Raw genomic sequence first — 12,765 nt, 5'->3', positions numbered from 1 at the left:
ATATTGTTTCCTGAGACCACGTTCTTTATAAAAGTACCCAACACAAGGAAACCCTTGGAAATATGTTTCGCTGCTTTCCTCGAATCAAATGTATTACATCGACCGGGGGATAAATGCCATAATGAACATTGAAAACATATTGTAACCAAGGTTTTAGCGCGACATTTCAGTCCAACTCGACTTGTGAGCAACTGACCCCTGGCTAGTTAGGTTAGCACAACCATTTCTAACAGAAAACTTTTTTTTGATAATTTTGGCAATTGCCGGTTTAGAGCGACCTAATCGAGTTCAAATCGGTTAATTACTGATGTCTCAATCCTGGAGAGTATAGCTGGGAACTGCCGAACTCTATCCAGTGAAATTGTCGCGAATTCCGGCTCCAGGATCCAGTTCCACAGTTGTAAGTCTCCAAGTTGAAATTAGTTCATTTTCGCTGAGTTAACTCGGAGTCAACCGTGGACTGCGGAAGTGGGTCCTGAACTCTTCAATCGCTACCACACACGTAAGTTTTAGTTTCAATCGCACGAAATGAGACAGCCCTGCGTCGTCGTAAAAAAATATGCATATATACGCGAATTAGAAAATAATCACGTTTCATGAAAGATTGATTTATAATTTTTTAGAATCGGCTCGAGTTAACGATATCGAATAGCTCGTGCCCCGGGACTCGGTTCCACGATTATGAGTCACGTTTACATCGAACGCTAGGTTCGAATTTGAACCCGCCTGTACGTGGTACGTGGAACTGGGTCCGACGAGGAGCTAGAGCGAGGAGGCGCACGGGGGTTGTGGGGATTATTAAGACCTACCATCGTCCTTCGGTACTGGAAACGTATTCTGCGCCGACACGGCGACGGCCGCGACCGACAACAGCGTTAAAAATCTAACGATCGGCGACATTTTCTGCGTTTATTCGTTGTTTTTTTTTTCTTCGAATTTCAAATAAAAATGACACCGAATCTGTATGTGGAATGTGAAGACTCCGTTGACAAATACCTGAAAACGATAGAAAAGAACTAATTATCATAGCAATCTTCTTAACACGAATAAGTATCCGCAGCCTGGCCGAGAACCATTGCTTTAAACATTTAACATTTGAACGTAACGTATGTACGTGAACAATCATTTACTGAAAGCGCGCTTATGAAATGTCTTGAGTCTGGCTGGTGTTCGTAGTTCATATTCAATCGTAGGTGTAAACTGGTATGATCGCTATGTGAAGGGTGCACGATCACTTTACGAAAGCATGCGTACAAAATGTCTGTCCAGCGTTTTTAGTTCACTATCAATTAAAAATGTCTCAGGTGAAATCCCGAACAAAAACGTGAGGTAAGGACAATCACCTTATAAAAATGTGCTGATTATAAAATATCTAATGTCTAAATAGGCCTATCTATATACCTAAACATACAATATATCTAAATATCTTATATCTAAATATACATTAGGCCTATATATAAATATCTATTATCTATGTATCTAGTGTTAGTAGTTCATTTTCAATCAAAATTAGTAAGGTCCTGAACACATGCGAAGCGTGGATGATCCGTTTTTGAAACCAAACTGATAAAATGCCCTACGCCCGAAGGACGGTCCCCGGCAGCAAGTGGAACAGGTTCCAGAATGCGGATATAGATACCGGCGTCAAATGAGAGTTTGTGCGAGATGAGTGGCTTTACCAAATAAGGCTAGATGTAGATTGATCGCGCTGGAATTTCCAAACCTTTGACTAAAAATAGACCTATTACCAAGCAAAGAGGACCTTTGCGCAGTAACTTTGTCCATAGTAGGAAACAATGAGGATGATGGCGGGCAAAGTGGAAGTCGTTAACATATTTCCATCTCTTTTTTTTTTGTATTGATCCATCTGCAAATTTCCCTCAAATCTCTATCCATAGAAATTTGAATTTCAAGGAAAGTTATTTTTTTCCAACCGGATACCGATAACGCTATAGTGGCGAGTGAGGACTCGGGTGATAATCCGCCGGGATCGCTAGTTGAACCCGGTTACCGCGCTTCAATCTCTTCAACATTTCAATGAAATTCGAATAAACTTTTCTCATCGTTGAATCAATTCTCAGCGAAGTCTATACCATCTCATAGATATCCGATGGCATCGACGGATTCGGAAGCCTAAAAATTGACTTCAAATTTCATTGAAAATGAACTGCTTTTCACTACGAATATCAACCCGGGCCCGGTTTTATAGACTGGCATTACCTTTAACCGGGGGGGTTAACTCAATTCATTATCAATTGAGTTAACCCCCGGGTAAAAGGTAATGCCAGTCTCTAAAACCGGGCCCCTGTGTTTTGTTGCGCCATCTAGTGAGCGCTGGTATCCCGTTCGATTGGAACTTTTAGGAAAACATGGATAAGAGTTGCGGGCGGATTGCCACTCGGAAGTACGTACTGTTAAAAATCTCTTGTGCGTTGTTTGCGTGTGGTGTCCACAACTCTGCGTTCAACTCTGTTCAACTCTCGGCGATACCTATCGAGTAAAAAACAAACAAAATTTACAAGTGATATCAAATCGGGCAATGACCTCAATGAATTACTACGATGTACCGAATTGTAATTTAGGTACATCGTTAGGATATTCATTGGGTAATGGCCATAGCCGACAACGGTTCTCGGACTCAGACTCGAACTCCGAATTTACCGAATCCATGCGTCAGTTCCCATAGAATTTCAGATATGTTGGTAGGCCTACCTAGGGTCAATAGCTAAATTTTCTCAAGACAACTTATTGAATTTTGACCTTGTTTCAGTTATGCAGTATTCTTCAAGGTCATGTCGCTGAAAAAGTTTTTAGTGCCTAGTTCTGCTGCTAGGTGGCGCACTGGGCCCATTCTGGGCACTGCACAACTAGATCCCCGTACTAATATTGTGCCCAAGTTTCGTCAACGACATACACACATACAGATTGATGATTCAAGAATAAGGGTCTCACTGAAGCCCGAACAGCAATACAATTCATTGATTTATTCATTTTGAATGATTTGCGGTTCCAGCCCCAGCCTAGTAGAAATGCCAGCTTCAGTCGTCAAGAGGGCAACCTGTAGACGATAGGCCTATCATATAGGAATTTAAACATAGGCAACCATCTTTAATAACCTAACTGTCCGTAAGATTAAAAATATCTCACGAAATAGGACACCGTGAATAAAAGCTTACTATCTAACTATTTGTTATGATCGAATTACCATCATCTACTCACTGTACATAGCTCGGGCGAGACAGGAAACGTTGTCCTACGTTGATATTAGTAAATCCCGAGTTAAGGCGTTTATAACGCTAGTAAACAGTATTATACACTTTAGAACACTATATCACTGTCTATATATCCGCGCGATTATATCCTATACTGTATTAAAGTCGTTAGGTAGTCGTTTGTACTTAGATTACACTAATAAGACGGTTCAATGACTCACGCACGCCTCTATATACAGACTGATACTAATGAATACACCTCACTCACTCACTAAAACACCCACTCGCTGCACACACAATGTTCAGTGTCATTCACCTTATTTAGAAAAACTCGACCGAAAGTTTGTTGTGTACACAATATCTAGGTCACGAATTTTTCGATGCTGATTACTGAAATTTCCGGTTATGCCATTAAACATTTCCTATCCCACTACTATATACGCAATGCCAACAATTGAGGGGAAAAATTAGATGATGTCATAGGTGGATTCCCCAAGGCGGCCATCTATTCGATGAGATATAACCACAAACCTTTCCAGAGATAAAGTCGCTGCCCCCAGAAAATAAAAAAACCCCTAACATAGGCTCTGGCAAGACCATAAAATAGTCCCCTACACGCTTAGATCCTTGCTGAAAGCACGGTTGCCTCTATCAATCCCCCTATGACATCACATCAAATCGGTATCAGATTACCCTATGGCTTCCTCCATAAATGACATCATCCATATGATATCATCAAATTGCCCATTGCAGATTGCATTCCTAGAAAAGGTGGCTGCCACAAAAAGGTGGCTTACCCTTAAATAGACACTTTCCGAAAAGATGGCTGCCTGAGAAATCCCCATATGACATCGCCGAATAACCCTATAGACAGTTTCGGGAAAAAATGGCTGGCTTCATTAATCATGAAACTCTGTAAATACTATAGAGTTCAGAAATACACATATCGTGTCCTTGGAAAATAGTTCAATCGTAGTTATCCGCAGATGTATTTGACGCTTTTTAAATCCAGGTTTTGAGGCCAATGCACCATATGCAGTGTATAATGTGTATTAGTTTTACAGGGGAGATCGATGGCGGCGGCGGTGGTGCTTGGCGGTGGTGCTTATCGAAATAAATTCTCGGAAAAACTGAGAGTAGATTCTGAGTGACACCCGGCGGTTGATTAGATTCCTAGAACTGACCATAAACACTGACTGCGTTTGCCCGATGAGAAGCACACAGCTACTCATAGCCAAGACATGATGACTGTCATTCCTTGAATAACTCGAGATGAGAGAACCTAATCTGATGATGTCATAGGGAGACTTACAGGTGGCTTTCTTTAGGCCCTACCGAAAGCATCTGTAGGGGGTTATTTGTGTTGTCATGTGGGGATTTATGGAGGCAGCCACCTTTTTTGTCAGTCTGATGTCATACGTATTTATCAGGCCATCCATCTCTTCTATGGGTGGTTTGCAGGGCAATTTGACGACATTAATAGGCCGATTCATGTTAGAAGTATTTTCTGGAAGAGCCTCTAGTAGGGGAGGGGGGGATAGGGGAGGGGCGGTAACAACACCGAAGCCACTTTTCTAGAGAGTGTCTATGGATATCAGAAATTCCCCAATCATTTAAACAAAGGAAAGGAAAAATGCAGATAGAAGGTTGACTGCGGCATTCCTTTTCAAACTATAGATAAAATATCTAGATATCGGCATGGGAGGAGAGGGGAATGGGGAGGGGGAGAGCTGCTGTACACTACTTTATCGGCTTAAAAAAAACTATCTGCAATCAAAGACAGGTCGTGTATACGAGGCGAATTATAAATTCTATCGAAACGGATTCATATCAAAAGCGACTATTTACTTTAGTAGCTTTGTTTAACGAGGCGATGGGGGGGACTAGGGAGTGTACCTACTCGTAAGCGTTTCTACCTCGAGTTGGAGAGCGCTTCATCAAATATCGCTTTTTTTCGACGAAAAGAAACGAGGAATTCACCGACCTCAAAAGGAAACTGGTTTCTAAGCGTATTATATCGTACTCACGAGATATATGGGTTATCGGGTCACTGTACCAGTCAGACTCGCTGATTCGAATAATGATTTCTTCATGAATCAGATTTATTGAGTGAACGAATCGATGCTCGTCTCGAGGTTGCATTCATTCGATAGATAATCTGGTGACCTGATTCTCAAATTGGAGTCGATCTGGTTAATAGTCTTGCACCAAACATCATCATCCTTCCCTCCTATTATGTCCATAAACTCCTTCTCTATCTTGTCTACAACTACGTCTTCACCCCTTGGCTCTATTTCTATCTCTGCCTCTGGGAGCCAGGGCATCGAGCCCTCGGTCAGTACTCAGATTTGACCCCTGGATCTGCCAATGTCCGGCCATCTACTCCTGTCTACCTTCCTCCTTTCCCGCTCGCACAAAAAATACCCGATATCTCCAAAATCTTTGTTTCCATGTAAACATATTTTGGCAAACCGAGGAAACCTATAAAGGTTCTACAGAAGAGTTCCCCACACAGTTCCCTTTCATAAAACAAATGAACTCGGAAAATATTCTGATTCTGAGAGCATTTCGATATTCATGGAAGTTGCAGAGCATGTAATAAGTTAGTCGTAGTCAGGTCTGTTCCGTCAACCTATCGTGCAGTGTTGCGCTCTCACTCTACCCCCACCCCCACCCTCTCTCACTCTCTCTATGTAGTCAACGTAAAGATTAAACTATTGATCGTGTATAGTAATTTTACGGAACTAATATAACGGCAGACGCACTGAGAGACGGGCAGGCGGAGAGAGAAGCTGGATTGCATAAATCCAGGGTGCTGGAACTGTAGGAGTGTGTATCGAGGAATGTGTAACAAACCAATCTACGCACAGCTGCCTACGCACAGAGAATCCAATGTGGCTACCTTCGACATTACATGAATGCACCTACCACCGCGTCAAATTCTTCCCTTCAGATGAGATTGCCAGCTCAATAAATCCTCTATGACATCCTCACGTTATATAACATTATCATTACCATTATAAATCTCCTCAAAATGACATCATCGCATTATCACAGTCATCAGCTGACTGAAAAGATCATCAAATACCTCATCATCAGACACTTCCAGAAAAGATGGCTGCATCTTTGGAACCACCGATCAAGGACATAGTAGCGAAGGTATTTCCGATAACTGAGTTGAAAGATTAGTCTAATACATCTTTCACGAGACAGCTTGGTTAAGAAAATTTTCTGAGCCATTTTTGAGTGGCGCTCAAAAGGGGGGTCATGACCCCCTCATCCCCAAGGTGCCCTGATCATTTGAAATTAGCAAGTTCCCCCGTAAAACCATGCATGGTCCATCATCGCTAGCCAGGGTTTGATCGCGATGTGTTGAAGCTCACAGCAACACAAGGCGAGAGCTTCAGCGCGAGACACTCAAACCCTGGCGACTGAAGATAGCGGTGCGTCTGGCGAGGTATTTTCAGAAACCGATCCGAGCCTGGCATAGCGAGTCATCAGTCCAGGTATTAGGCAATCTAAGTAGGGGGACGCAGAGGTCCAGACACTGAAATAACGTATAGCCACGACCACAGTGACATAAAGCCCGGCGCACACGGGCGACAGTTTTCGAGCAATTCTCGAGCAACCGCCCGAATTGCTCGGCGTCGAACAAAAAAATCGCTCGTCTGCGGCAAGGGGCGACAGGAATTGCTCCGTGTCGCCCAATATCAAACATGTTTGATATTGGGTGACGAAAAATTGCTCGTCACCGAGAAATTGCTCGGCGATCGCTCGGGAGTTGCCCGTGTGCGGTAGTTAGACACCAAGCGACTCATCAACTAGCCAATGAGAGGGAGAACAATTATCATGTGATTCAACCGAATACGGCACCAGTGGAGGCTGTAGCGTGGCCATGTTGACAAGTCACATGATACAGATGTTTGCCAGGAAAGATAATCGCTTGTCCGTCTCCAGTGGTAGCACACCGGCGACACCAAGCGATCGATTGCTCAACGGTTGCTTGCAAATCGGTCGCAGCAACAGGCGACTAAAAATTGCCTCGTGTGCGCCAGGCTTAAGCATTTTTGCCCCATGCCAAATTAGGCTCGGAACAACTGTTCCCACGGGTGCCAAATGGGCCCGTGCCTGTTTGACCCGACCAATAACGTCGGACCAGGCCCGAGCCAAATTTTAGCATGTGTCAAATTGTTGCGTTTGAATTGCAACCGGTTCCGGAAGTCATTCACATCACTTCACTTGAGCGTTGTTTGATTTTGACTGAGTGGTTCACATGTGAGCGCACTCGTTAATTAGGCACGGGACGAATGTGGCTCGCGCGGCTTACGAAGCCCTGCCCACGTCGGTCGCCCCTGTGAGGCCTCCGACAGTTATTTTCATTGATAACCAGGTTAAGGGAATGTGCGCACATATACGTTTTATAATTAGATAATAAACCTATATACATAAACGCAGCGTTTATCTCTTATGACAAAATAATGAAATCGGGTTTCACGCAGTACATCATCGGGCAGGTTTTACATGTTTAGATAATGTTATCAGGCTAGGTTATTTATACGAGTCGGATTAAAACCAGGCCTGTAAAACCGAGTCTACATTGCGATACTAGCCTACCGCTACTACTGCTCCTTGCTTCTAACCACTTGAACAGTACTCACGATATTGTAGAAGTGCCCAGATCTATTTTTCAAGTTCAGGTTATCAAAATGGTCAATTTGAATAATCGAAAAATGGGTTTTAAACTTTCTTTTTTTATAAATGACTTTTTCTTTAACGGGTCAAAATGTCATATTTTGAGGATGCACAGAACGATTTGATACCCCGAATTAACTCGGACTGCATCTCAAAGCCCTGAAAATTCAAAATTTTCAACGATACAGATGCCTCACAGCGGCGTTGGAAGTGCAGCGACCGCAGCGGCAATAATTTACTGAACGACGTTTTTTTTTACTTAGTCAATTCGTCGCAGCAATATTAAGAATCAGTCCAAAATCGGCATTTGGCCGCGGCAATAAAACATTGCTTCCAACGCGCCTGCCTCACAGCTGAGCAGTACTCGAAACCCTAGGCTAGATCCGGCCCTGGGTTCTCGTACAACCCGTGTATCGGCTGTAAGTGTGTGTTGGCGGCTGTTGAATATTTGATCAGTTATCATTCAACGAAATGCGTTATGACTGCGAATTTCCGGTTTGTTTGATTTAGACTCCACGAATCGTGAGCCGAAGTCATTATTCGTCTCGACTGATTGTTTCCTGTTGAGAACACGCGGTCAGAATTCCGATTACGAGGGACCCAGTTACACATCCGTGGTAGGAGGGGGCACCAATCCAGGGGGTCTTCAGTAAAAGACTTCCGCCAAATCGGAACTTCAAAGTGCCCATTCTTTTAACATACTTTTTTTTGAAAAGGCTATCACACAAAAATCTATCGAACAAAAATAAGGCTTCGACCATGGGCCGGTTCCATAGTCATGGCTTAAGACTTAAGACCAGTTTAAGACCATCTTAGTTCTATAGCCAATCTAATTGCTTCAGTCTTAATGATATAAAACGAATCTTAGTTTTAAGGCCAGTTAGGTGAAAGTTCGCTGTCTCTTTCTTATCGCAATGCAGTCATCAGATTTGAGACCAGTTTTGGACTAAGTATGAATTTACTATGGAGCCAGCCCTTGGTCTCAATTGCGCACTCACGAATTAAGTCCAAACGTGGTCTTAAATGTCATAGAATATGGGACTAAGACGGCCGTAAAATTTACGCAATTACCGTGCGAACTAGTCTCTGGCTGAATCAGCTGTAGCTCACAATGTCCGTGATGAGATGATGATAATAAAATTCCACAATAAATGAATGTCTAAAAAGTTTATCAAAAATATTTGAAATATTTCACCATTATTCATCAGTCTAAAATGGTCCATTAAAGGGTCCGAGAACGGTGGTAGTAACCACCCGAAATATTTCTAATATTTTGGTTAACTTTGTAGACATTTCTTCATTTATCGTGGGATTTTACTATCAGTCTCTGGCCGTTGTAGCGTTCAGAATTCCAAAACGGATCTCTTTAACTTCAATGTCAGTAATTTGGAAGATTCTAGATTTTTAGGGGTCTCTTTTATGAATTGATCAGAACCAATTTCATCTACTTCATCAACCGCAGCATCTGGGTCGCAGATGGGTACACATTCAAATTATCAAACCCTTCAAACTCTTGAACCCCAATCATTTCCGCTTGTAGTAAGCTAGATTTTTTAAATACATGCATATACATGTACATTCGAGGATTTGAGTAGCGCAGTATATTATTAAGACCTGCCATATTGTGTTTTATGCTCACAGCTGTCCGCGGATATTTCCTGGAACCGAGCGTATTTACTACTAGTATGAAACCTATATAAATATACTCGAACTCCCCGATCGGTCGATAGATAAAACCCAACCAGGGTGGGTGTAGAATATCGCCGAGCAGGGCGGCAATAATTCCCGATGAAATCCGAGTTGAAACAAAAATTAAATGATAGTCAAATGATAGCAGATTCTGCCACAGGGCCGACCAAGTGTTAAGAGACTGAGATATATTGTTATTAGGAATTTGGGGTAAAAAGCTGAAATTTGGTGTGTAAATTTATATGATAATCAAATGACCCAAGTAGTACCAAGTTTCAGCTTTTTACCCCAAATTCCTAATAACAATATATCTCAGTCTCCTAACGCTAGTCACGAAAATAGGCTTTCGAAACACGCTGTATTTTTTCCATCCTCCCGCGGTAGGGATTAAAACCTGATGGCATCTCTCTAAGTCAGCCACGGCACGAACCCCTGCCACATTAGACAGGGTGCGCAGTTTTCTTGCAGCAACTCTGCGCAACCGGTCTAGTGTGTGGCAGGGTTTCGTCCCGGGGCCGAGTGTAGCGCCGAAATTCAAATGTGGGCGTTAAAAGAGCAGCGTTGGCATTTAAAAGGGTGGCGGTAGAGCGGTTTGATGTCAAGGATCTGTTAGACGAATAATGATGAAGATTTTGACAGTATCGCGGTATATGACGGAACTGTGTATTTGTCGAAACTATCCCGACTGGATACCAAACAATTCGCGATTTCACAATCATAGAATCATCGTAAGTTTCTGCGTTTTTTTCTGGCGATTGGAACCTCGAAACGAAAGCAAACCGGGATACCTAACTTCGATACATCGACAATTTAGAAGAAGATATTCTCTATCAATAGCATAAATCGAGCCTCGATAGCATACATTGCCCAAACAGAAACTTCCTACATGTACACTATACCACGTACACGCGGTCTAAATCTGTATAGCCTGTACAAAGATTCCATACATTCCCATAGCAGCGCCAGTAGTGAATACACCAAGTGCCCGTATAGAACCTCTTGTATCGCAGAATGTGTGCGCGTAGCCCCCTTGAGAATAATCAAATAATAGAAACCGAACGCAAACGTGATACCGCCTCGATATAAAACAGCTACCAACGCCAAGCATCGCCAGCTAGGGTATAGGGGTAGCAGGTCTTCGGGTGAAACGTTGGTCCAATAGTTCAGGTGGTCAGGAAATGATGACCTCTAAATTGGTCAGCTCGGTCATTCGTGTCGCCCTACGCCCATCTGTCTGGAATTACTTCGTCGTCGATGCGCAAAGGTTTTTGACACGACGCCCCTACCCCTACTCTTGCCCTCGCACACCGAGGTCTCTTACATTTTTTCTAAAATATGCTTTTCCTATATTCAATACAGTCGACACCTGATAAGAACAAAAACGAAAACAATTCCATTCACGGGATTGGAAAACCGGTTTTCCTTTTCGAACGAAAATACAATACACTCCCGACCGTCGGAAAAAAAAGCCTGATTCGATTAAGAAATACCTGGCCCATTCATTACTCGTCCACTAAACATATTTCGAGCTATATACTGTGCATATAGGGCCTATACATAGCAGCCCACTCGGAGAAGTTTTCTATTTTCGTCAGATATTCGTTTCAAGTTGGAAGAAAAGGCTAACACGATTTTAACAAAGACGAATACGAAGAATGTCAGCAAAAACGGTCGGAGTAGGGCAATGCGAACATAGAAACTAAGAATTTAGTTATTCCGAAAAAAAATACTTTCCTTTTCATTTCTTTCGACATTTCAAGTTTCCTTTTCCAAACGTTTGTCACGTTTCTACCCACGCTAAACGCCGTATAAATCCACTAATACATATTTCAAAACAAGAAAATTCTCAACAATTTTCGCATATTTCAGTCCTTCGATAATAATAAAAATTCGCCATTTCTTCGTCACAATCAATTCTGAAATTCTACTTTGGGACCATTTTCTTTCGAAAAATTTCCCAACCAGGCCAATTTTTCTACAAATATTCGATTTTGCCAAAACGATAGGGATATATTTTTCCTAAATTTCAAAATTCGCTGAATGTGTATGAAGCCTCTAATCGCACAAAACGGTAGAATGCCTTTCAATGGCCGTAATCAAAATGGTTGTCAACCAGAAAAAAAAACAAGTCTAGTCCCGAAAATACAAGGGATCTAAACAGGACAATTATCCGAGGTCATATCCTTTACAACCATCAAACCGTGACCATAAACTATTATACGCCGCATAAAGAGAAGTCTACAGGACTCCCAACCCGTATGTGACAAGTCAAAAAGACTTGTTTTATCAATGACTGATCTTAAAATATCCAGATTTATCACAGGATTGAGCTTATATGTACATTGACAGGGATGAAAACAGCCCATGTATTGAAAAAGTCGGAAAATGTTTTTGTTTTTAAAGAATTTTTTGGGGAATACGTTCCTTACGTCAAAATGTTAATAGTTTGGGCCTGAATTAGAGCCGCTTGTCGAATGAGATGCCATATTGGTTTTACCGCCGAGAACCGCCTTAAGGAGCACTCCTAACTACGGAGCGCTCCGACATGACGCGCGCGATTGAGGCGATTTACATTGATCTCAAGAATGAAGAAAATGAAAGAAAAGGTCGGAAATCCGTCTATGGTCGGAAGATTTTCGTACCTGCATTGATCTAATTGAATTGTAAGATTGGCTGTACTAGTTACAGATCAAAGCTTATATATTTCTACGACACGACTTCAGAAAAATCACCTTAGGCTGGTCTTAAAGTTAGGTCTTAACAGCGGATCTGCTCCATGTATTTATCCTAACTCTACCTTAACGAGACTGAAGCCAGCGGCTCCACAACAGGTTTAAGAAGGGCGGTCGACCCTTTCATATCTATATCCACCTTCCCCAGAATCAGCCACTCCTTATAAAATACATACTGTCCCTACCAGAAATGGAACATTACCCAAAAAGAAAGCCTAATTTTCTGTATTTTGGGGGGGGGGGATCGAAAGCCTTGCTTCTTCAGCAGCGACGATGTCATACGTTTAACAATGATTGCAGCCCCTTGAAAAATATCAGCATATGGAAAACACTGCAAATGATCTAAGCCTGGTCATATCCTAGGTCTCGCCTGTGGAACTCGACTAAAATTGGCTTAAGACCGGTATTGCCATTGATATCAACTAATCTGAGAGAAAGCA

The 12,765-nt window shown here is 42.3% G+C and overlaps 1 protein-coding gene across 8 annotated transcripts in view; it reads right to left on the bottom strand.

Annotated features, from left to right (window-relative positions):
- The window catches only part of LOC141910247 (neural cell adhesion molecule L1-like), a 48,971-nt gene that overhangs the window by 23,389 nt on the left and 12,817 nt on the right, over positions 1 to 12,765 (bottom strand). For all 8 annotated transcript variants that reach the window (XM_074800975.1, XM_074800972.1, XM_074800979.1 and 5 more), the window contains exons 3-4: positions 2,413 to 2,490; positions 810 to 996 (exon numbers count right to left, since the gene is read on the bottom strand). In XM_074800975.1, the coding sequence (XP_074657076.1) occupies positions 810 to 900 (91 nt within the window). In that variant the 5' untranslated portion in view covers positions 901 to 996; positions 2,413 to 2,490. The remainder of the gene's footprint in view (positions 1 to 809; positions 997 to 2,412; positions 2,491 to 12,765) is intronic.

This window comes from Tubulanus polymorphus, chromosome 8 (assembly GCF_964204645.1).
Source record: "Tubulanus polymorphus chromosome 8, tnTubPoly1.2, whole genome shotgun sequence".
In the NCBI taxonomy this organism is placed as follows: Eukaryota; Metazoa; Nemertea; class Palaeonemertea; order Tubulaniformes; family Tubulanidae; genus Tubulanus; species Tubulanus polymorphus.
The sequence above is the reverse complement of the archived record's forward strand: the minus strand, read 5'-3'. Positions and strand labels throughout refer to the sequence as shown.